Source organism: Pelobates fuscus, chromosome 7 (genome assembly GCF_036172605.1).
Source record: "Pelobates fuscus isolate aPelFus1 chromosome 7, aPelFus1.pri, whole genome shotgun sequence".
NCBI classification, from domain to species: Eukaryota; Metazoa; Chordata; class Amphibia; order Anura; family Pelobatidae; genus Pelobates; species Pelobates fuscus.
In genome coordinates, this window is record NC_086323.1 from 62211668 (window position 1) to 62237870 (window position 26203).

Consider the following 26203-nt stretch of genomic DNA (forward strand, 5'->3'; position numbering starts at 1 on the left):
ATAATTAAAAAATAAACAATAAAATACAAAGATAAACAATTTTTATTTTCCATGCCGACCCACTTTTAGCAGGCCCTAACCATCTGTTTTTTTTTTTTCACAGGGAAAAATTAAATATCCTCCTAAAAATTTTCAATGTGGAAAACTCGTACAATAAACTAATAGGTATGGTCGCACGACTATTACTCCCCCCCCCTCCCCCCATCCAATAAATATCCATATATATACATAGGGCAGTCAACTGGTGACAACTAGGGTACAACCCCTAGCAAAAATATTGTAAATTAAACTATTCCTGGGAGGCCAACACCCATCCTCATCGGAGGTATACGCCCCTCGGTCCAACGCATAGATAGAGCCTCACAAGAACCAATCCTTGGTTGCCAGTTAGGGCCTCACCACTCACAGCCAACCTACTTTTTCTTGTTACAGTCACCGAGAGGCCAACGTTCCCGCCACTTCATTAATGTGGTCCCCGTCCAACCGGCCCTCTACATAGATAGAGCCTCTCTCGCCACTTGGCATTAGTAGGGCCTCACCTTCCTCGTAGAATAGATAATGTTTCGCCGGATTGGCATAGCTAGCACCAGTTGACTCAGGACCTAGAACCAGCCAGCCAGTACGCTCTCCGGTCATGGACCATCCCCAAGCTCGCGGCCGAATTACGTCGCATGGGGGTCCCGTTTCCTGCTACAGCCCGCAAAGCAGAACTTTACATATCTAATACGTGTACTCCCCAACCAGGAGTAGTTCTGCATTCGGAAAACTATAACGAGATCAAGGGTCTGATGTCTTCTCTCTTGGCCTCAATTACCACGATCAGCACTAGGCTGGATAAACTGGAAGCCCCTCAGACTGCGACAGTCACTCCGCCCATACCAATCCTCACTTCGGCTCTCCTCCCTCACGGTAATGACACCACCGTAAACCCAATACCAAGCACATCCACCCACATCATCACGCCTGCACATTTCGTACCCCCGACTATACGCAAAGACATTCTGGAAGGCAAGGACATAAACCTTGTATCTCTGCTGATTGCATCACAAGATGTTGTGGAGAACAAGGCTTATTGTTACGGTGATCTTTCGGTCGTGCTAAAAGCCAGAGATCCCAGGCTCAACCGGAAACTCACCATACCTGAATTCGTCCTAGCCTTCGGCCTCTACCGCAACGTAATCTGTTCCACCTCCCCTCACCGTAGGGAGGAATTGGACCTGTACATGCACAAGTTGGTGGACCTAGGACACAAGTATGGGGGTTTTTCCTTCTACGACTATCACAAATCTTTTTCGGCCAAGGCGGCAGCATCCATAACCCAATTCAACACTCATACCAACTGGAGTAACCTGGATACAGAACTTTTCTGCCGCCATTTTGCTGGCCAAAAACCTCCATCCTGTGCCCTGTGCGCCTCTATCTCACACTCCACCAACTTGTGCCCAGTCGATCCTAACCTTCCTACCACTAGTCGTGCTACCTTCGGTTCCGCCACTGCAGAACACAGAGGATTGAAGGACAAGTTGGGCGGACCCATAATTTACCTTGGGAAAACGCAGATCTGCAACAGCTTCAATTCAGGAAGTTGTGGATTTAGCTCTTGCAGACTGCTGCACGTCTGCTCAATTTGCTTCAGGGCACATGCAAAAACTATGTGCCCCAATCGTCTGTGCCCCAAACAATGACTAACCGAAGTTAGCATTGACAACCAGGTAGTCTACCTCCAGGCACACCCTTCCCCTCACTTAGTCGAATTTCTTATTAAAGGCTTCACTGAGGGTTTCCACACGGGTCTAGTCACACTTCCCACAGGTATTCTAGAATGTCCCAACTTACAGTCAGCTATCCTTGACCCAATCTCCACACTGTCACTACTCATGACCGAACTAACTAACGGGTTTGTCATAGGCCCCTTTGTTCATCCTCCTTTCGCCAGCTGGCGTACCAACCCCATAGGTATTGCCACTGGGAAATTCAACAATAAAAAAAGACTTATTTACGACTTGTCCGCTCCTCATTCATTAGCAACCCCCAGCATCAATTCATTGATACCTTCGGAAGAGTTTTCCCTGCAGTATACCACAGTAGACAATGCCATCCAGTCCATTCTTAGGGCAGGGGCGGGAGCCTGGTTGGGAAAAACCAATATTTCCAACGCATTTAAGCTCCTACCCATCCACCCGTCCCTGTGGCACGTGCACGGCATCAAATGGGAAAACAAATACTACTTTGCCACCCGCCTTACCTTTGGAGCAAAAAGTAGCCCAAAATTGTTCGACATATTTGCCAACACTCTATGCTGGCTACTCCTCAATATCACTCACTGTCCCGCAGTTCTACACTATCTGGACGACTTTCTTACGATAGAATCACCTCGATCCTCACCAGTTAGTCTCCAGAAGACCTTTGCCCTATTTACAACATTAGGGGTACCACTATCGCAAGCAAAGACAATAGACCCAACTACAAAACTGACGTTCTTGGGTATTCAACTAGACACCGTTACATTACAGGCTAGTCTTCCACGGGAGAAGGTGCAACATATCTTTGAGGTGGTAAAACATTTTCTGGTGAAGGACACGTGTACCAGGACAGACCTACGATCCTTACTGGGCACGTTGAACTTCGCCATGAAAATTATTCCTCAAGGTCGGGCGTTCATCTCGAGATTGTTGTGCCTTCTCCCGTTACTTAATACGGACTCCAGCACGATATCACTAGATACTCACGCTAGGGCAGACCTTCTGATGTGGCTACGGTTCCTAACTCATTGGAACGGGATAGCCATGTTCATCACTCCTTTATCAGATTCCTCACCCGTCATCTGGACCGATGCAGCAGCTCACACAGGGTTCGCAGCAATCTATCACAATGACTGGTTTAATGGTTCATGGCCAGCAGAAACCCTAGGTTTACCCTCATTTCCCACTACATCAGCCCTATTCGAGATCTATCCGATTGTGGCAGCCGCAAGAGTATGGGGACACTTATGGCGGGGGAAATCGGTAAAAAATGTTTTTCCGACAACAAACCAGCCTGTGACATAATAAACAAGGGTAGATCCTCATCACTCACCATCATGAAATTAATCCGAAGGCTAACTTGGTTAGCAGTGACACTACAATTCCACATTGCATGCATCCACATTCCAGGGAAAACCAACACAGCCGCTGACGCACTCTCGATTTGACTTACAGGTTTTCTTCAGGACACACCCCACAGCCAACTCCAGACCGGTCAGCACCCCTCCATTCCAAGACCTCATCCTGGACTAGAAAGACTGCTATTTCACAGCAGGTACCTAGCCGGAGCAGCCCTATCCACAAACACATCCCGTGCATATAATCGAGCATTTACCATATACACCAAATTCACGACAGACCATCAGATAACTGACACACACTCTTTAGATTCCATTATTGCATTTATTTCCTTCTGCCACCTTAACCTAAAATTATCATTGAACACTATTAAACTATACCTCTCGGGTATACAACTTCACATAATCAGTGCCTACCCTAGTTCTAAACCTTTTATGTCTTCCTATCCCGTGAAAAACATATTAAAAGGTATACTAAGATTAAACTTACCCACTACCTCTACTAGACTTCCGATAGATGGCCCCAAGTTTCGCGCACTCTCCAATATTTTGGATTCCAATCCTTTTGAAACCCATACCAACCTAGTTATCAAGACAGCGACCTACCTAGCTTTCTATGGGTTTTTACGTCCAAACGAGTTCACCACCAATAGTGTTTTTGGACAGCAGCAGATCCTCAACATCACAAATCTTCAGAAACACACAGATCACTATGTACTCACCTTAGGTCACACAAAAACTAATCAAACAGGCCCTCCTACCAAGATCTGCTATTATCCCACAGGCAATCAGTGGTGCCCTGTCGCAGTATTTGACACCTTTTTGGCTACTCTCACAGGTCTCAATCAAAACACCCCACTACTCGCATTACAAGGTTTACCCTTAACAACTGCCAAGTTCATTCAGTACGTTAGAACTCTGTTCATCCGTCTCGGCCTCAACCCTACAAGGTTTTCTGGTCACTCTTTCAGAATCGGAGCCGCTTCGGCAGCCTCTAGTCATAACGTACCCTCTCACATAATTAAAAGATTAGGCCGGTGGAAATCTGCGGTCTACGCCACTTACATTCCACAACCAGAAATTGAACTAAGATCAGCATTCAAAGGTCTTGCTATGTAACCTGTGTATAATAAAGTGATTTGTTTACTCCAACCTTTTTGCCCTCTTTTATTACAGGCCTACCCCATACGTCGGTTCCGGCACACCACAACCGACTCTATTCTGGTGTAATGATACTTACGGCTTATGTCCCCGACTACAAATAGAAAGGTGTAGCCTGTAATTGTGGGAGGGGTTACCCGGCTACAAAAGCTCAGGCCCCACGCTAGTTCAATACTGGAATAGCTGAGTTCATCCCTCCCACCACAACCCTCTATAACTATTCTTGGGTGGGCCCTCTTTTATTACAGGCCTACCCCATACGTCGGTTCCGGCACACCACAACCGACTCTACATATTCTGGTGTAATGATACTTACGGCTTATGTCCCCGACTACAAATATATATATATATATATATATATTATTATTATTATTATTATTATTATTATTATTATTATTATTATTATTATTATTATTGCCATTTATATAGCGCCAACAGATTCCGTAGCGCTTTACAATATTTTGAGAGGGGGGATGTAACAATAAATAAGACAATTACAAGAAAACTTACAGGAATAATAGGTTGAAGAGGACCCTGCTCAAATGAGCTTACAGTCTATAGGAGGTGGGGTATTAGAAACATTAGGATAGGAAATATCAAGTAGGAGTGAAGCAGAGCTGGAGGAGAGAGCAAAGCACTATCCCATAGGGACAGGTATGTAAGGGAGAGATTACTCTGGGAGGCCATACGCTTTCCTGAAGAGATGGGATTTAAGGCCCTTCTTAAATGATTGAAGACTAGGGGAGAGTCTGATGGCAGTAGGCAAGTTATTCCATAGGAGAGGAGCCGCCCGTGAGAAGTCCTGCAAGCGTGAGTTGGCCGTACGGGTGCGAGCAGCGGTCAGGAGGTGGTCGCGGGCAGAGCGGAGGGTACGAGGAGGGGCATACCTCTGGATCAGTGAAGAGATATAAGAGGGGCTGGAATTGTTCAGTGCTTTAAATGTATGGGTTAGCACTTTGAATTGACTCCTATAGGATACAGGGAGCCAATGTAAGGACTGGCAGAGGGGCGAGGTGTGAGAGGACCGACTGGATAGGAAAATCAGTCTAGCTGCAGCATTCATTACAGACTGTAGCGGGGCAGTACGGCTTTTGGGGAGACCAATCAGGAGAGGGTTACAGTAATCCATGCGGGAAATTACTAGAGCATGGACAAGCTCCTTGGTAGCATCTTGCGTAAGAAAGGGGCGGATGCGGGCTATGTTTTTGAGTTGGAACCTACAGGACTTGGCAACAAACTGGATGTGAGACTCAAAGGTGAGACCAGAGTCAAGTATGACGCCAAGACAGCGTGCTTGTAGGGATGGACTTATGTGGATATCACTGACTTGAAGGGAGAGTGAGAGAGGAGGATCAGTATTAGGAGGAGGAAAGACAAGGAGTTCAGTTTTAGAGAGGTTAAGTTATATATTCCGTAATGAAACTCCATACTGCGCGTGCCTGAGCTTCACTCAGTTCAACACATGCAGACAATGTCTGCCCAAGCCTCCTCTGAGTCCTGAGCATTCAGACATTAGAGCTTGCATATCACACACACATTTCCTCACCACATTATCGCCATTTAGATCTCCTATAGTGTCATATGTTTATTATAAATATAAATAGACAAACTCATAAATACCTATAGAGCTTTGTGTTATCTCTCTCTCTCTCTCTCTGCTGGAGGGGAAGGGGTTAAAACTGGTCAGGGATTAGGGAGGCTGGCTTACCAGGACGGGAGGAGAATGTATTACTTGCATTACAGGGGGAGGGAGAGGAACACATATGGGCTGTAGCCCTGTCTCTGCAGTGCAGTCTGTGCTGTAAGCACTCCTTACACTAGATAAGACATGCCTCTATTTTCATTGGCTGCAAAAGGTATATTTCTTTCAGGGACTGGAAATCAGAAACTTGTTGAAATGTGAGAGGGGGATGGCTAAGGCGGCTGGGTTACACTGCTGAAAACTGAGAAACATTTTAAAGAAGAGAAACTAACCACAGGTATTTTGAGTTTATTCGCTTTTTTTTTTTAATTTTTGTCTTTAGCTGCCTTGAGTGTCCCTTTTTAAGGGCTATCTACGCTTTCCCCATGAAACTCGGGAGTGGTAGTCTCCTCAGATGGGAGAGCATTTAGTAGAGGATGGATATTCTCCTAGCTGGCGGTTTAGGTTCGCCGCAGAAGGCTGAAAATTTGGTGAGGTCTCTCATTACTGTGTGTCTGAGGGGAATAGAGGTGAGAAACTTTTAGCTGGCTGTATCGAAAGCGATGCATGATGATGAGGGTTGGGGGATCGGCTATAGGTAATGCCGTCAGTGCTTTAACCTCCTCTGCTCTGATTGCATGGCGGATTTGGGGATGCTAAACTCCAAGCAAGTCTGGAAGACCCCAGCTTCCAGACTGGGTAAGAGGATTTGTTGTGGACTAGAGGTAGAAGGAGCGACGGAAGGAGGTGAGATTCAGTTTAAGGGCCTGGGAGTACCAAATCTGGAGAGTCGCCCTAACGAGCAGGTGTGGTGCAGCAAGCCTTCACCCCTGTCGGTTATCCAGCCACGGAAGAGTAGCGATCGGTCTGACAGCCAGGTATGTCTCAACATCCTGTAAAAAGCTTGATCACTCCCTGTTTGGACCATTCCACCATTCTTAAAGCGAGTGGGTCGGTAGTACAGCTTGAAATCTGGCAGGGCCTGGCCTCCACCGTCAAGGCAGTGTGAGGTTATCATGTTTGATGTGGGCCTTGAGTTTGTGCCATGCTAATCTCAAGATCATGGGAGCAGCGTGGTAAAAAATGCCTCTGGGATTGAGATGGACATGCTCTAGAGCAATTATATCAATCTGGACAAGATGTTCATTTTGGCAACCCCATACCCTGCCGAACCAAGCGAGGTGGAAATGTGGAATCTGGACCACTAGTCAAGATATTTGTGAAGTGTAGTCAATATTGGCAATCATCTGATATTAGGCATGTTAGATCTTTGGGAATTCAGGCGCCCAAGTACTTCAGGGAGGTGTCTGTTCATTGGAAGGTGAACTTTTTTCTAAGTGCCTGGGCTATGCGTTTTTGGAATAGAGACATTTAGGATTGTCGTTTTTGAATATTTGGGCTCCGAATTCTGACATGATGACCAATAGAGAAGTGTAACGGACCGTTTCAGCAGACAAGGGGTTAAAATCTGTTTAGGCGATATGCCCCTTTCTGAGAGACAGGCACAGCTACTGCAGAACACCAAACTCCCGAACTGGATACAAAATAGCACTCCAAACTGGAACCTCACAAATAGCTGCTAGCAGACGAACAGGAAAATCATACATCAGCTTACACTCCTAGCAATCAGTCTCCAACAGCATACAGTGAATCCCCCCCAAGAACGAGACAAGGCTCCGTGTTGAGGGTCAAGCATTGGTCTGTTTATTGAGGGCTACCTGCCCCTGTATTTATGCAGGTCTCCCACCTGGTGGACACTCCCCTAGGGGACCAAATGGAAGACTGTAACATAGACAGACATGTATCACATTTCCGACTTACAGAAGTAAAACATCCCCACAATGCATCCTGGCTTCCTCCCTTCTGCCCTGGAGATAATTGGAGAAGTAATCCAATTATCTCCCAGGGCAAAGACAAAACTCCATTACACATGTGGGGACACAAACACGGTAATCTGCTTTAAAATATATACAGTTACTTGTTACACATTAAATATGGACATGTTGCATATCCCCAGATAGCCCAGGTCTGAGTGCACATTATTAGGTGAATGGCACTCAGACCACCCGAATACATTTTAATTGCCATGGAGCCAAAGTCTTTAATTCCACGAACAGGCTCCATGGCAGGCTATCTGGGTACTTCCACATAGATTGCGATACAAATTCAAAGTCCCGAATAAGAACCAGGGGGCTGGAGGCTCAGCGTTGCCTGCACGCAAACGTGTCCGTTTATAGTGCAGGAAAGCCGGGCAGACCAGCGCTGGCTGCCCGGGGAGCTCCAGAACACCGCCATTGTGTGGCGGCTAAGTGTAACCGCGACCACCCAGTAACAATCAATTAAGCTGCGGTTAACCGCAGCTACTGGGTGGTCAATTGCCGGCACACGCTTGTTGGCTTCAGGGAGGTCAATAGGAGGCACACGCCAGCTTCTTGGTGGCCCATTAACAACGCCGGCCGGCTTCCCACGGCTCTGAGGAGGCTGAGAAGAAGCTGATTGTTCGGTAGATGGAATCTACCGACCGGCTGTGCAGAAAGGGAAAAATAAACCTTTCTGCACAGTAAAATTAACCCTTTAGCTGCCGGTCCATAATCCAGAGGCAGCAGACAGACAACCAGGCTCCTCCAATGCAATGTGGCGAGCTTGGTTTCGTCACAAGAAGATTTCATGTTTCCTTACGAAAAAACTGAATATCAGCAGCATACGCCAAGACCAAGTACCTGGCTTGTCCCGGGCTACTCTCTTGGGGATAAACCCCTCTTGTTCCGGTGGACAAGGTCCGGGAGATATTTCAGTATGCGCTGGGATAACATAATAGTGAACAGTTTGAGGTCGCAATTCAAGAGAGATCAAGCGGTAGTTCGCACATTGCTCAGAGTTCTTGCCCTTTTTTGGAAAATTTTGGCGGTCATGGTTTAGGATGGGATATTGGCCCCCTCTTTTATGGAGTTAAACGCTATCAATAGTGGGGGGTATCATTTATCTGTGAAATGTATATAGTATTGTATTGGCAGGCCATCAGGACCCGGGAATTTGCCGGTTTGGTTGTCTCTAGGACTAGGGCAAACTTCTCCTCCATTCCTCTATCGTGGCCAGCTTGAGGTGTTTTTGAAAGTGTCTTTCCAGTTAATGCTTTGGCTGAAAATTAGTCGTTTTGTCTGCACTGGGAGTTTTTGACTAGGGGAGGGTATAGAGGTCTGCGTAGAATTTCCGCAGTGCCTCTATTTCTTTGGATAGGTGTCGCAATTTCCCTTGCAGAGTTCAAATACTAAGGATGCATGTATTTATTTTTTTTGGCAATAATTTGCACCAACAATGCCCCGTGTTTGTTTGCATTGGTGTAAAAACATTATTTGGCACCGAGGAATGCCCGTTGGTAGGAAGCATTCAGCAAGGTCGAAAGTTGTCTCCTTAGATCGACTAGTGTGATGCAGCCAGAGTGCCATTGTCCAGTTCTGATGCTCATGTCCACAATGATATATTTGGAGGTGGACAGGGGTCATCATGGGCAGTCTGGCAGGTCTGCTGCTACGCAGTCCCCAGCATAGCAAACTATGATTTACTGTGTGCTTTTACACCCATCATGGCCAGCATTAAGTCGTATAGCAATTTAAGCTATCTTGGCTGTTCTAAGTGATTAAACCAGACAGGCTACCCTTCGCTCCCCATGTGCCTCAATGAGCAGGTTTCCTTCTTTGCATCACTTTTTTGTTGGGTACTAACCACTGCATACCATCAAGACCCCACAAGACTTGCCGTTTTTAAGATGCTCTGACCCAGTTGTTGAGCTGTCACTATTTGACATTTTTCAAAGTCACCCAGATCTTTTCGTTTGCCCTTTTTTTTTTTTTTTCCTCCTTCCAACATATAAATTTCAAGAACCGACTGTTCACTTGCTGTCTAATATATCCCACCCCTTAACAGGTGTCATAGTAACTATATAATCAATTGTAATCTATATAATAATGCACTACAGAAGAAATCAACCATGTACCATAAGGAGGAAAAACGTTCCTTACCCACATTCTTACTTGCACCAGAGAATTGCCAACCTATAAAGGATGTGGAAAGTGAAAGGCAGTAGTAGTCTCCGCTGTGATAGAAGCACTCTGGGCTGTGACTCCCAAGTTGGGGGAGTGGCTTCAACAGATCCCGGATGGGACATCTGAAATCGCTGTCCAGAAGAGTGTAGTTCTAGGAACAGTTACTGTGCAGAACCCTCAAACACCCAGGTCTCTGGTAGAGGACCTGAGAGAGAGGAATAAACATACCACCCAGGAGGGGTGAGAAAATAATAATATAAATATAAATATATATATATATATATATATATATATATATATATATATATATATATATATATATTTTTTTTTTTTTCAACAAGCAAGCAAAAAAATAAATGTCTAGAGGCAGTAGATAAAAAAAAAAATAGCATGGGTCACATTTGTGTCCCTAACTGCTTATATTGACCTATAAATCAGAATTGCTACCACAAAATACCAAAAAAAAAAATAACAACATTATTCTCTGTCCAACTCCAGCCACTTCTACTTTGTCCTTTGTCTTTCCAACTAACCTTGATCACCTGTGAAGGATGCACCTGCGTGTATTTGAGTTGTGGTTGGTATGGTTGTGTGGTTGCTTTGTTTCAGTCCCTTACATGTGCACACAAAGATGTAAATGTTTTATTGTTATTTTTTAACCATGATTTTTTTTATTTATTTTTTTGCGTTCAGATTGGTTGGTTGTTCTTAATAATGCCGCCTCACAATTTCAGTGGAACAGTCTTGATTTAGGTCCTGTCCTGCAGTCCCGACACAAAGGAACTGTCCCCATAAAAGTGTAGCACAAGCATAATATTAGATGTTCTTGCACTTCATTTAAGGCTCTAGGTTCCTGTAGAGAGCACTAGAACAGTACTCCCTACATTTCTTGCCCACATTTGTTAGGTTGATTTATCGGCAGCCAGGCATGCTTTCATGCCAGGCTGACCTCCCAGTAATTTGGGCAGGCCCGTCCCATTTGGGGGGTAAAAAAAATCTACTTGTCAATAGGACTAAAGTGGTAACCCAACGTACTTTTCTATCTTGACAATCTACTGGTGTGTGTGCGTGTGCGTGCGCGTGCGCGCGCACTGACTGTATGTGCTGGGTGTGTGTTTTGTGTGGTGGCTCTGTGTAATGTGACTGTTCTTATATGGTGTGTGCTGGCCGTCTAACGTGTTTGGATGTGGTGTGTGTTCACTGTATGTGGTGTGAGCTCTATTTTGCCTCACTCTCCTGACTCTGGAGGGTATCACAACAGACAAACACATTCATTTTACTTTAATAACACTTTAGTGTACTTGTACTTTTATCATTAAGAAATAGATTTTTGTAAGCGTAAAAAAAAATTCTGGCTCCTAGATTCCAAGCACATGTTCCTTTCGAAGTCCGAAGCAATATTGCCCTCATAATGAGCAAAGTTTCTGCAAGTTTACTTAACATACAAGTTCTCTTCATGTATACTTCTTTCTACAACTTTTTGTTATATTATGACTCACTCTATAGTGATTGATGGGTATTTTCTGTCATACCTCAAAACAGTGTAAAAGTGTGACAGCTGTGAAGATTTAATTAGTTAGAGATATACATTGCATTTTTAGATGTTTTTTGTGAAAGATTTCATTGCTGTTACTATGACAACATGCCACTTTGTATTTTAAAGGCTATATTACAGTGCAAAAACCTCTTCACTAAAACTGCTCAAAAATGAGATTGTAATTGGAGATCGATGTCATTGCACTGCTGTCACTGTTTGATTTTTAACGATAAGTTATGGAGATATATATATATAATTTTTATTTTTTTTATTTTAAATATTTTGCAAAGGAGGGGAGGGTTGTGCAGGTTTTGTGATAAAATGGAAAGGAAGTTCTTAGGTGCAGTCATAGAATTGAGATTTTGAGGCATAAATGCTGTCCCACAACAGTGCAGATTTTTTTTTTTCCCCACATATTCCTATTTGCATTAATATTTTTAAATATGTTGCCTCCAGATGTTCATATCCCAATACTCCTGATATGAGGAGTGTGAAGAAAATAGACTGAGTTTGGTATTTTCTCCTATGTTCAGGCTTTTTCTGCAGTATTTTGTGCATGTTGAATCTATTAGTTCGGTAGTTTAAAACTACCGAACACCGACCACCCTCCTGGCTCATTAACTTCAAAAGAACCATCTATTAAGCGCTCTCTGGGCGGCCGCTGTTCGTATAGCCGAATGCCACATGGAACAGAAAACGGCGGCCATCTTGTTTTCACGAAAGGAGGCAGCGGGACTTGGTCGTCGAGTGTCTGGAACTAAAATCGGACGCTCGACCTCCCGAACCACTGCTGAAACTACCGAACGCCTGCTTCCTTTAGTTGCCGAACAGCCAGGAGAACGCCATTCGGTAGTTTTGTTAATACGGACAAGGTGTCAGGGTACCTGTTGTCTCTACCTCAGAGGAGGTGAGATACTGAGAATTCCGTCCTCTCAGAAGAACTGACTCACTCGTTCCTCGCGGTCATTTCGGCCGTTTACACGCCGGACGCCTCTGATCCGCCTCCTTTTATGACGCGGCTCTAGTAGCCGACGTCATGACAATTAGCCGTTCCGACCTGTCAATCAGTCCTGAGCTCGAATCAGGACTCGTCGGGGGCGTGATCATCTATTTGGAACCAGGGTATATAATGAGGTTTTGTGTATTGGTTCATTTCCCTGTCGTGGTTCTAGCTAGTCTAGTCACTCAGCGCTCTTACCTCTATTTTGCTCTTTGGTTCTGATCCGGCTTGTTTATTCTACTCTGCTTACCCCTGTTACCCTTTTGACCCGGCTTGTCTCTCGTTTACCTGCTCTCTCGTTCCCTCTACCTCGGCTTGTCTCTAGACCATTCTTTGCTTACTCTTTACGTTAGTCCGGCCATTCTAAGGTCCGGTATACGTACCTACCACCTGTTTGTACTCTGCGTGTTGGATCCCTGTCCCGATCCTGACACAAGGGGAGCAATCGCTCCTATGAGCCAGGAGGATCCATTCGGGACTTTTATTCGTTTTATGCCTTTTTCTGAATTGACCGACCGCACACGCTGAATTTGGGAAACTGTTTTAGGCAGGGGCCTCGTGTATGGTCGGTAACTTGGGAAAATTGTGTGCCCTCTGCCTGGAGATAATTGGGTTATTTCTTAACTTATCTCAATATCTCCCAGGCAGAGAGAGGGCGGGGGTTACTGTAAATCTGTATGTTGATTAGTTATGGTCTTTGTTTACTGTGGGAGGTCCTCTTGCAGGAGGATTTCTTTTAAAAGCCAGTGTGGCATCAATAAAAGTTATTCCTGTTACACCCTTCATGAAGTCTAGGCTCATGGTTGGGGAATATTCTACTTGCTGGGGAGAATCATCTTGGAAGCTGCATTCATCTACACTATTCCTCTACCTCCTAACTGCAGTTATAATCACTTATGCTCAGCTATTGGGAAAGGAATAGAAGACTGCAGTACCATAACCACTGCAGGTCTTAAGGAGATTCTAGATTTGGTCATGTTCCTTTTTTGGAGACACCAAGTGCTTGTTTAAAAACCTTGTTACTTCTTTTTAGTGGCCAGCTGCTGCTCTCTTAAAATATCTGTTGCTACTCTTAGCATTTAGCGACTGGCTACCGACTGCAACATTTAACAGTGGTAACAAGGGAGTTACCGGCATCCGCTACTGAAAGCTGGTCCTTAAGGAGTGGCTGTCTACAATTTTTTTTTTTTTTTTATGACAGCTGCTTACAGCTACTTGGCAAATGCTTTCTAACTTTTTTACAACCTTGTTGTGACTTGTTATTGGTTGCCACTAACCCCCCAAAACTTTAGATCAGTATTTGTTCAAGTGTTAACTACCGTATATACTCTAGTATAAGCCGACCCGAATATAAGCGGAGGCCCCTAATTTTACCCCAAAAAACTGGGAAAACTTATCGACTAGGCTGGGAAATGCAGCAGCTTCTGGTAAATTTCTAAATAAAATTAGATCCTTAAAAAAATTATATAAAATATTTATTTACAGTGTGTGTATATAATGAATGCAGTGTGTGTGTGTGAGGGTGGGCATTTTTATTATTATTTTTTAATTATTATAATTTTAATATTTTTTTTGTTATATTAATATTTTTTCATTTTTTTTTTATTATTATTTTATTATTAAAATTTTTAGTTATTTTTTCATCCCCCCCTCCCTGCTTGTTAGCTGGCCAGGGATGGGGGCTCTCACTCCCTGGTGGTCCAGTGGTGTGCACTGTGTAGCAGGGGGGCTGGCAGGAAGCATTTACTTACCTCTCCTGCAGCTCCTGTCAGCTCCCTACTCCTCCGCGCCAGTCCGGTCAGCTCCCTCTGCAAGTCCCAGTGTAAGTCTCGCGGCCGCGCTATGACCCCGCGGCTCTCGCGAGGCTTACACTGGGACTTGCGGAGGGAGCTGACCGGACCGGCGCGGAGGAGAAGGGAGCTGACAGGAGCTGCAGGAGAGGTAAGTAAGAGCTTCCTGCCAGCCCCCAGTCTGTATTATGGCAATGTAAATTGCCATAATACAGACATTGACTAGAGTATAAGTCAAGTGGGGTTTTTCAGAACAATAAATGTGCTGAAAAACCCGACTTATACTCGAGTATATACGGTAATTGATAACCACTAAATCCCTTTTCATCCTATTGCAACAGAACGTCTTGTTCCCACCCTGTTGCCAAGTTTAAATTTTTTTTTTTTATACCAGCTAATTGGTACTAGCCGTTTATTAATAGTTACAGTGTGCACGCTCAGTGAGTGTTTTTGTGGTTTACTAATGTGGTTAGTATCTGTAGCGGAAGCTGTTACTGGCAATCAGCTACAGAAAGGTTGTAAACTTGGTGCCCCCCCACACGGCTCAGGTATTTTGAGGTAAGATTAATAAAATCTTTACTTTAAAATACTTTCTGAAGAAATAATCATTCTGAAAAGAAGCCTCCGTTTTATATTTTTTACAGATATGTCTAGTCCAGCCTATCCTGACATGGAAAAGGAGAAACTGACTACCCCCACGCCTAGAAAGGCTACGGTAAAATCCAAACATATATATATATATATATATATATATATATATATATATATATATATAGTTTGCAGCGAATGTGCAACTCCTCTTCCAGACGGATCTAGGAAGAAAATATGCTGTCAGTGTACTGCAAACTCCTTGGAAAGAGATAAGCAAAAGGATATGCAATCTTTCCTAACCTGGTTCCAAGAGAATTTGGCCCAGACCTTGGACACTATTAAAGAATCTAAAATGGTAGAAGCCCCCATTCAACAGAAGATCAATAAAAGAAGAACTTCTACATCTGAATCATCTTCGGGAGAATGTTCTTCCTCTATGGAATCAGAGGAATCAGGATCCTCATCAAGTGAACCAGTGGGGTTTTCTTCGAAGGCAATCCGAAAAAGAAGTTAATCTTACAATCCTACCTCAAGGATCAGAAAACCCCAAAGGAGGTTTTTCTGTGCAACAAAGCCTGGTTGATATAATATTTAGGGAATGGAAAAACCCGGAGAAGCGTGCCTTTATTTCCAGACACTTAAAGGATATCTTCAGGCTGGCTAGCGAAGTTATGTGGGAAGATCTCCCAAAAGTTGATGTTCAGGTGGCACAGATTGCTAAAAGAACCACTATCCCTATAGGGGAGACTGCAGCCTTAAAGAATCCTATGGATAAAAGAGCCGAAACCTCGTGTAGGCGGGCTTATCAGACGGCCGGTTTCCAATGCAAAGCTTTATTGGCAGGAGAAGCAGTAGCCAGAGCAAATGGCGTTTGGCTAAATTCAGTCCAGGAAAATTTATCTTCTGGCCAGGTTAATGATCTTAGTCACATGTTTCAGAACATGCATTTGGCAAATTAATTCCTTTTGGATATGTCAGTAGAAGTTCTTAAATTGGCATCCAGGATCATGGGTTTGTCTTCTGTGACAAGACGTACCTTATGGTTAACGTCTTGGTCGGCGGATAGAGCATCTAAATCAGTCCTTTGTGAACTACCACTGGAAAAATCTAAATTATTCGGCGCTCCTTTAGAGGAAATCATAAGACAAATGTCAGAAACCAAAAAGGCACTTCCTCAAGATAAGAAGTTCTCCTGGAGACCAGGGTACAGAAATTACCAATTCAAAAGTAGGAGATCTTTTCAAGAGAGACCACAATTTTTTTCAAAGGAAGGATAAAAGCCGGAAATTTGAACAAAGAAATGAGGTCAAAAGAACCTTCAGAGACAAAGGGAGACGTTTTTGACGCCAGAAGTGTGGGAGGAAGGCTCCAATATTTTTATCCAAAGGGGACACAAGATTATTTTTTTTTGAAGAAACCAAGAGCAAGGTTTCTACTATCAACATACCAGTCCGCAAAAAGATCTCTGGCTCTATATTATCAGACCATGCTGCTTCTACACAAAAGGGTTATAGAAAAAGTTCCACAAAAACAAGAATTTCGGGGAGTCTATTCAAGACTGTTTCTGGTTCCAAAACCGGACCGCTCCTTTCGTCCCATTCTGGATTTAAAGAAGATAAATCAGTTTATCCCCTATCACAGATTCCGTATGGAATCAATCGCATCGATTTTTCCTCTATTACAAAGAGGCGACCTTATGGTAAAAATAGACTTAAAGGATACGTATCTACATGTTACGATGGCAACCACTTCAAAGAAATATTTAAGATTTGCAATAAGAAGAGGAAGTTCCACCATTCATTTCCAGTTCAGGGCTCTGCCGTTCAGTCTGCCATCCGCTCCAAGGATATTTACAAAGATCCTGTCTCCTCTAACGGCTCATTTGAGGGAAAAGGGTATTTCAATCTTGAATCTAAAAAAATCAGTTTGCATTCCAACAAGAGTAATAGAGTTTCTCGGTTTCGAGATCAATTCAGTCTCCATGTCAATATTTCTTCCCAAACGGAAAAGGAGGAAGATCAGAAAAACGATTTCCAACCTCCAAAGGATGAGAAGTTGTTCCTTCAGAGAGGCCATGAGCGTTTTGGGACTTCTTACAGCCACCTTCCCGGCAGTCAAATGGGCAAGATCGGAGGTCAGATTATTACAGTGGAACATCCTGACTTCCTGGTCAAAAAAAGAGGAAGATCTAGATGAAAGATTCTTGTTTTCCCCTCAGGTGAAAACTCAACTAGATTGGTGGAAAACCTCAGAGTGCCTTTCAGGAGGTTTATCTTTTCAGCCAAAGGTCTGGCTGATAGTCACCACAAACGCTTCAAACTCAGGTTGTGGAGCCCACTTAGGCTCCACCATGTTCCAAGGAAAATGGTCATCAAGGGAAGCAGAGGATTCTACAAATTTCAGAGAATTATTGGCAGTTCTGTATGCTCTTCATCACCTCAGACCTTGGTTACTTCAAAGAGCGGTCAAGATCCAGTCAGACAATCGCACAGTAGTCTCTTATATCAATCGACAGGGAGGAACCAAAGCAAGAAAACTTTACAGTCTTTGTGCAGAAATTATGGAACGGGCACAAAGAAATCTGGAAGACATCACGGCAGTTTACATAAGAGGCAGCGACAATGTAATAGCCGACGATTTGAGCAGGGGGAAGTGGGACCAAAAGGAATGGTCTTTAAACCTAGACATATTCAGGATTTTGACTGAACAATTCGGAGTACCAGAAGTAGATTTGATGGCAAGAAAATCAAACAAGAAGGTTTACCACTTCGCCTCCCTATTCAGAACAGATCAACCCAGTTGGATAGACGCTCTATCAATAAAGTGGGATTTTCAACTGGCTTACATCTTTCCACCTCTGCCATTAATCCCAAAGGTCCTCCTCAAGATACGAACAGACAAGGCGAGGATATTGGCGATAATCCCTTATTGGCCAAACAGAGTCTGGTTTGCGGCACTAAAGAAGATGACTATCAACTATTGGGAGCTTCCCAGATCAAACTGTCTCATTGTGAACAGGAACCTGCCCTTGAAAGTACTAGAAATGTTCAGGTTGACAGCTTGGCTACTGCAAGGCTGATCCTTCGAAACAAAGGTTTGCAAGATGATAGAATAACAGTCTTACTCCACGCTACTAGAAGATCAACTTCTAGGATATACTTTAGGATTTGGTTCAAGTTTCTTCTCTGGTGTAAGGATTACCAGTTCCCGATATTACACCCATCCATAGATAACATTCTCCAGTTTTTGCAAGACTGCTTTGAAGCTGGCCTGGGAGTCTCAACTCTCAAAGTTCAAATATCAGCTTTGAATTTTAAGATTACAACTTTAAAAAGGAACACAACTTGTTTTACCAACAGCATACTGCTTTTTTTTTTTTTTTTTTTTTTTAAGCCGTATGCTGTTGGTGAAATGCGTGGTTTTACATTTTATAAATGTTATTTTATTATTGTATTCCATTTAAAGATATTAATTTCTTTAAACATCCTGGACCATCCTGTCACACTTGGAACTCCTGGACACAGTTCTCTTCGATGGGGCGTGTACCACCAACGCTTTCTAGAACAAGCAAAACTCTCTTTTTTGCTCTTAAGTAGAGATGTCCCGAACAGTTCGGGAACTATTCGCCGGCGAACATAGCTTGTTCGCGGTTGCCGCGGCGGGCGAACATATGCGATGTTTGGTCCGCCCCCTATACGTCATCATTGAGTAAACTTTGACCCTGTACCTCACAGTCAGCAGTCCCAGCCAATCAGCAGCAGACCCTCCCTCCCACCTCCATGACGAATAGGGGGCGGACCGAACATCGCATATGTTCGCCCACCGCGGCGACCACGAACAAGCTATGTTTGCCGGCGAATAGTTCCCGGCGAACTGTTCGGGACATCTCTACTCTTAAGCCATAAGCATTTTTTTTTTTCATCATTCATTTTACACAGTATGCGCTATATAGCTGTTTTCTGATTTTGCATATATCACGGACGAGACAGTGCATCACCTATATCCTCAGAGTGGGGATCATACCACTCCATGCTGTCAAAAATGAGCCATAGTTCTGGCCTCCATAAAATGTGAGTGCAACTCCTATGCTATCTCACTCCGTTATATTTAAATATTATAACATACTATACTATATAGGATCCCCTTCTATCTTTCATCTCATATAATTTGATTACCAGTCAAGATCATTTGAAGCACTACTATATGCTTAGGCAGGGATCACACCACTCGAGCAATCAAGAGGAGCTCTTTTAGCTCCACTGTTTGTAAGTGCAACTCTTCTTCTAATTCAAAACTTGTATTACCGGTGCATACTACACTTTATTGGTTTTCTTTGTTTTCCTGTCTCCTGGTGGATGAGAGTTTCCTGCCTGGTTGTTTAAGCTACCTTCCTGAAATTTCCAGTATCTCCTGAAGTGCTGAACTCTACTTTGTGGTTAGTTCTAATTGACAAAGGGCAGTCTGTGGATCCTTTTTTTTTTTCTTCTTCTTCTTATCCTGACAGCTTGGGGGTTTAAAATAAATACTGTGGCTGGCGGTCTATGCATTAAAGCTCTGCACTGCATGACACCATTGACTGTCCTGTGATCCTTAAGTGGTTTAAGCAGCCATGCTGTTTCCCTTTTGATTTTCATGTATGTCCTCTGTTTATTACACTTTCTCCCGTGCCACTTGACTTTGTATATATTTATGATCTATTCTTCCTTGTGCCATATGTCCATATCTGGATGCATCCATGTTCTCCTCTTCCCCTGATATCTGCTATTTGCCCCTTTTTTGTGTGAGTTTACTGATGCATTGTGGGTAAATCGGCATGGCATTTGAAACAGAACCTTGCTTTAAGCCAGGGGCAGGCAACCTTCGGCACTCCAGATGTTGTGTACTACTCTCCAATAATGTTCTTATGATCAGAATGGTGGCAAAGCATCAGGGTAGATGTAGTGTCAACCTGACTGCCATACGTAAAATACATCCCTGCTAAACATTTCAATACGAGAAGAGGAACAATCAAATTATAAATATTCTTCCAGATTTAAATTCAGCGACTACAAATATTTACCATGAAAAATATAATAAGTATGGCATTATTCCATCTTATATCTGTCAGAAAGTTGTGGAACATTATTTTGGATATGAAATGTGAAATATTCTCAATGCTATATAAAGGATTCACAGAGGAAATATGCTTAATGATGTACCCAGCTGAGAATTCATAAGCCATATGGAAAGGGAGGCTAGAAGCAAACTTTAAAACAAATTCCTCATTAGAATTCTTCTAATTAAAGCATTATTTTTTTACAGTTGGAGAATATTTTAAATGACCTAGAAATGCTTACATTAATTGCTATTTAAGTAAAAGAGGTAAACTTTAAAGGGACACTCCATGCGTAAACTTTAAAGGGACACTCCACACTCCATGCGCATGCGTATTAGGTCTCCTCGGCCGGTGGGCGGGATCAGTCTCGCCCACCGTCCGACGCAATGCAGAGGAGGAGCGCCGCGAAGGAGGAGACCGCGACGAGGGACATCGTCGCTGCCTCAGGTAAGTGACTGAAGGGGTTTTCACCCTTCAGTAACCGGGGATTGGGGGGTGGGAGGGAGAGGGACCCTCCAGTGCCAGGAAAACAGATTGTTTTCCTGGCACTGGAGATTCCCTTTAAATGTGGGTTTTATTTGAAATTCCATTGTTTTATGAACTTGGGCAATTTAGTTTCCTTGATGACCCTGGTCCAGATTTGCATATATAGTCCTGTAGCATCATGGGGCATTCAGATGCCAGATTTTGGCTATTGACAGGATTTATCAATATTGTGTTCTGGTATTCCGCATACGTAAGGATAGGAATGCCAGCTGGATTTCAGCCTGTTCAGGTACTACCATATTACTGAAATCAATTGATACCTTTGTCTCCCTGGTATTAGCAGGGACTTAACAACGTGTACACACAGTTTCAGCCATGTATTACAGCTCTTACTTTGAGTACTGCATACAGCTCATGTCAGTCTAGGGGCACTGAATATGGTCCCAGGACAGAGGGCAGAACCAGGTATCACTTGATACCTGGGATGCCATTCTGGGAGCAATGATTCCACCAGAATGTTCTCACCAGAAAGTTAAAGCCCAGTGTTTCTAGGCATAATGGAACAATTCTGATACATTTTAAACTGAGGCTGGTATAATATGGTTTTCATTAAAAAAATAATTCAGAAACTGCTCCAGATGCTGATAGTTTCTAATATAAACACTGTATAGATTATCTGTAATTTATGAGTTGGCAAAACAAATGTTTATTTATTAGTGCACTATCTCTGATAGAACTTGAGTTTCCAACCTCTACTCTTCTAATTGGCTATTACACCAGTAGACTAATTAGCTGATAATGCTGAATGAGCATGTTACAAAGATACAGGGCCATTTTTTCTAAAATCATAAAATGTAGATATGAGGAGGTGGGACAGAGACTGGAAATATGGGTGGGAGGCTGGCTATATGGCAGGAGTTATCTGTATCAATAAGTGCAGATCAATCCAGTAGTAGTTTGTAGCCCTGTTCTATTTTACAGTGCACTTGGCACTTATTAATTCTACAAGTTTCTATTGAACTTATGCCTGCATTTATTTTTTGTGCGGTAGGGGTTGGGCACAGCCAGATGACCAAGATCAAGAGACCTGTGGTATGCAAGACCTCCCAGACTTTGCGTGACCAAGTTTCAGTGTTGCTGCCTGCACCTGCTATTACTCCATTGTTGCCACTCTAAATATTACTGTTCGAATAAGCAATATCTATGTGGATCTAGTCACATTTTGCAGGACTTGTCTTTCATAGAACTGGTCACAAGGTGTCCTCATCATCAGTTTAAGTTACAAATTTGACTCATCCGGTCAACTTGATACACAAATTGCTTTCACAAATTGTGTTTTGTTAAGCTACTCATAACAGTTAAATTCGTTAATATTTATATTTGCCCTTCTCTACTACAATATCTTCATGTCTCTTACAAATGTATAATGCACAAAGAAAGAGGAATTTTAATTTTAGACACACTAACATGTTTAGCAAGCGTGTTAGTGCTGTGAGATCCAAAAGGAAGAAACAGTAGAGATATTACATTTATTTTTTTAAATCACTGTATCTAAAAGCAATTTTTATCCAGAAACCAATCAGACTAAACCTATTTATATAAATATACATGTGGGTGTGTGTGTGTAGTTGTGTGTTGCAGAGCCTACGTATAGCATTACATTTGCTAATTTTTGCTTATTTAAAATAAATTTATTTGTATTTTAACAATGCATTTGGTGCCTTTTTAATAAACTTGTTAAGTTTATGTAACAAACATAAAACCCTAAAAAATACTAGGGCACTTTAACTATGTAATTGAAAATGCTAAAAGTGCTGCTGCACAAACAATTTTATGCACTTTCAAACTTGCAATTTCCAGATAAAATGCATACATTGAATCACCATACAATAGTGTTGTGCTACTTTTTTTTAAAAAAAAACTCCAATGTATCTATTAAACTATGCACTTTTATGTATGAGCTTTTTAAAAAAATAAATAAAAAAAAAAGTAGTGCAACACTATTGCAGAGTGATTATTTTTCTGTAACAAGCACTTGATATCTGCTGCTTCAGATATAATGTTGTGATGAAAACATGTTAAGTGGTTCCCTGACATGTTGAATATCTTTTGTGCCAGTAGGATACAACATTGACTGATGGAAATTCATTCAGTCCTCTAATATTGACATCACCGTCGTCCATGACCAACCAGTACAAGTTTGAGGACGAGCCAGATGTCAAGGATATCTTCATTACAGTTGACGAACCAGAAAGCCACATCACAGCAATTGAAACCTTCATCACATACAGGATTGCTACAAAGGTGAGTGTATATATGACCATGTGCCCAGCATTATCTGATTATTCCCATTTTTATTTATGGTTCAATATAAAATAGCAGTGATTTGCATAAATAGTCGAGCCATTGGGTATGGTGGGCAATAAAGTGAATTCTGGTGAAGCAGAGTTAACAATATATAAACATTGACAAATATGTATGACAGATCTTGTCTTCTACTAAGTTAAAGTCCATTATTTGATTAAATATATATAATTGTTCCATGTATTTTCCATCAGTCCTATAATTTCTGCTAAGAGTATTTCTAGTGCAAAAGAAATAGTTTCAGCCTTTACTGCCTTCTGAATAGCACACGTAATGTCAACTAAATCAGTACATTGTATATTCAGTGTTTTGTTTACATTGATGGGAAAGCAGTTTCATTCTGCCACACACGTTTAAATTAACATTTTGATGGAAAACCAGCATAGTACATAAATCTATTTCATTCCTTTTATAAAAGGAGCCCTCTTGATTGTAATGGACCTAAAGGGCTACTCCAAGTATTGTGACTATTTCAATGTTTTGAGGTGGTCATGGTGATTGCAGTGTGTATGTGCAGCATTTCAGTGTGAAGCATTGTTCTACGCACATCCGCTTTCAGAACATTCGCTGTAGCATGGACTGTTACATGGCAGGGGCACCTCGGAGTGGTTTAAATCAGTCAGGTAAAGCTTCAAGGTGGTTCATAAAAACCGGAGAAAGAGAATGGTATGTACCTTTCTCAAGGCGTTTGTTTGAAAAAACACAGTAGGAAGGGGGCACAGAATGGGAACTGTGATACCACAAACGTAGTACCGTAATAAGCATGAAGAAAAGTATGTGTAGTCTGCAGAACAGTCAACACAGCCCTGTTCACCTAATAGTGAACATTTCTTAGCATGATATGTATGATAATTTAAACTGGTCATTTGGGATATCTCTTGGTGGACAGGAAATCATGGGATAATATTTGTCCACATAAACCAGGATGTGATGCTCCTGATTGATGGGTGGTTATTGCCTTCAACTCAAAGAAGATCAACTTGGCAATGTTTCAGCTGGCAACTTTTAAAATGAGTATCTTAGTTTTTTTTGTTTTTTTGTAATACATTATCTATAGAATTTGTTAAAATGTACAAAGTGTATATATATATTTTTTTTTTCTAAATCGCTTTGTAAATTATGATTTCTGTTCGCAGAATTGTTTACATGGCTTTAGTTAGACTTACAATTCCAAATCCGCACGATCTACCTTCTCTAATTTTTTATTTTTATTTTTTTGGGCATGCAGTGTTGGAAAGTTAAGAAAACTGGAAGTGCAGGGTTTATAAAAATAATTTCCTCCTTGTATCTTTTATTCAGAGCAAAGCCGTATTATGAATTGTTGGTAATCCCATATGTACTGCCTAAACCACTTCTTCATTGTCGACCACTTAGACTAAAAATACTGTTAAAACTGATAATCGTATTAGCAGACAGCATGTTATTAGAGGAATTACCTCCATTCATTAAAAGGTGTGGAATTAGAAGGTGCTTCAAACATTTTGAGACACTGGAGTTCAATGAAGGAATTACAGTATGTTGCCGAAGTGTTCCAATCCACAGCATTCCTGTCGTGTCCTAAACGTTGAAGCAGAAATATTTTATTTATAGATTTTCCTGTGTAGCTATGAATGTAATACTTTTCAGTAATGTGTGCAAAGTACTCTGACATTTCTACCAGTTAATTTTGCACATGTTCATTTCATTTATTACATTTGAAGTAGGATGTTATGTTAACAAAATGAAAATAAATATCTGGTGTTTTTATCCATATTTAAGTCTTTATTTTTCATAAATTAGAGACCATTTTTGAAACCAACTGTGTATTGTCTTCTAAATTTGTGTTTATATAGACATTCTACTAGAGTAGTGTTTCTCACCCTTTTATGGAGAACTACCCCTGCAGGTCTGAAAAAAATAATTCCTTAGTACCGCTGCCTCTATAAATTAAATTATATTGATTTTAAATTCCAAATTAAATGTGTAAACACTGATATTTAAGTTAATCACATTGGAGAGCAAGCCTGATTAAAGGTAGTAAATAATATCTTTAAAATAAAAATGAAGTTATGTGAATATTGTGTATGTAAGGAGAATGTGAGGATGTGAAAAATAGAATACAGACTTAATAGTTACACACACGCACACTTACACACAGGGTACTGACACACGCACACTTACACACAGGGTACTGACACACGCACACTTACACACAGGGTACTGACACACACACATTTACACACAGGTTACTGACACACACACACACATTTACACATTGACTGACATACATATTCTCTCTCACACACACTCACTCATCTATTTATTTTTTTCTTCTTTTTAAGTCCAATCAGCCTCTCTAGTTTTGGGAGAGCTGGAGTGGATTCTTTCCCTATATCATTCCGTGCTCTGCTCCGGACACCACACATTTGGGCAGAGGAGGCATCTGCCATCAGCTGGCCAGCTCTTGGCATATCTTCTGCTTGTGGTTTTAACGTCCCAGAGGTTGAGAACCTATGTACTAGAGGATATACACAGATGTAAATGTAAACCTCTTGCTCTTTAACCCCTTAAGGACACATGACATGTGTGACATGTCATGATTCCCTTTTATTCCAGAAGTTTGGTCCTTAAGGCGTTAAGGAAGATGCCAAACATATAAAGTGCTTAACTTATTTTCCTTTTTCTTGCCTCTTTTCCCAATAGAAATAATCACTTAAATTACTGTTGAAACGCCTTACCTGCTGTCAGACAGCTGGGGAGATTTTCTTCTGCTTTTATTAGCTCCACAGCCGGGGCGCTGAGCTAGGTCATGTCTGCTAATCATTCTCAATGAGCTGTACTACAGAGAAGTGTGAATTAAAACCGCATGTGGCAAGACCACAGAGGCTATTCTCTGAGGAGCCTCTGATTGGTCAGTTCAAAAACTGAAAGTTTTTGCTGGGGAAGAAGGGGGGGGGGGGCTTGCAATAGCTGCAGACACAAGATCTGCAGCTATTGCAAGCTCATTTTTTATATACCGTCAAAGGCAACTTGCAAAGAAAATCTTATTTCTATATATTTACTATATTGTTAAAGGGTGTGTATTTATATAATGTGTGTAAATAAACGTTTATGTATATTACTGTGGAGTTTTTTTATTCGAATCAGCAGCCTAAATTACTTCTGAAATGTCTTGAAGGACCCTTTCCCTGCCATTTTGACATTGAAGTTAAAGCAATTAAGTCACCCCTGCTTTATTATTTAAAGTAGCAGCTGTATAGTTGGCGTACAGTGATCTTGAAAAAAACCTTCCAATTACACATTTGCCTCCGATATTACCAAGTGTGAGGTTCAGCCTGCATCCCCATTCGTCTTAGTCTTCAATATGTAGAGCCGT

General features: G+C 42.0%; 1 protein-coding gene across 1 annotated transcript in view; it reads left to right on the top strand.

The window, feature by feature from the left end:
• SNX7 (sorting nexin 7) overlaps window positions 1–26203 on the top strand; it is a 118988-nt gene that overhangs the window by 24828 nt on the left and 67957 nt on the right. The window contains exon 2 of the mRNA XM_063428341.1: window positions 22606–22788. Within this exon, the coding sequence (XP_063284411.1) occupies window positions 22606–22788 (183 nt within the window). The remainder of the gene's footprint in view (window positions 1–22605; window positions 22789–26203) is intronic.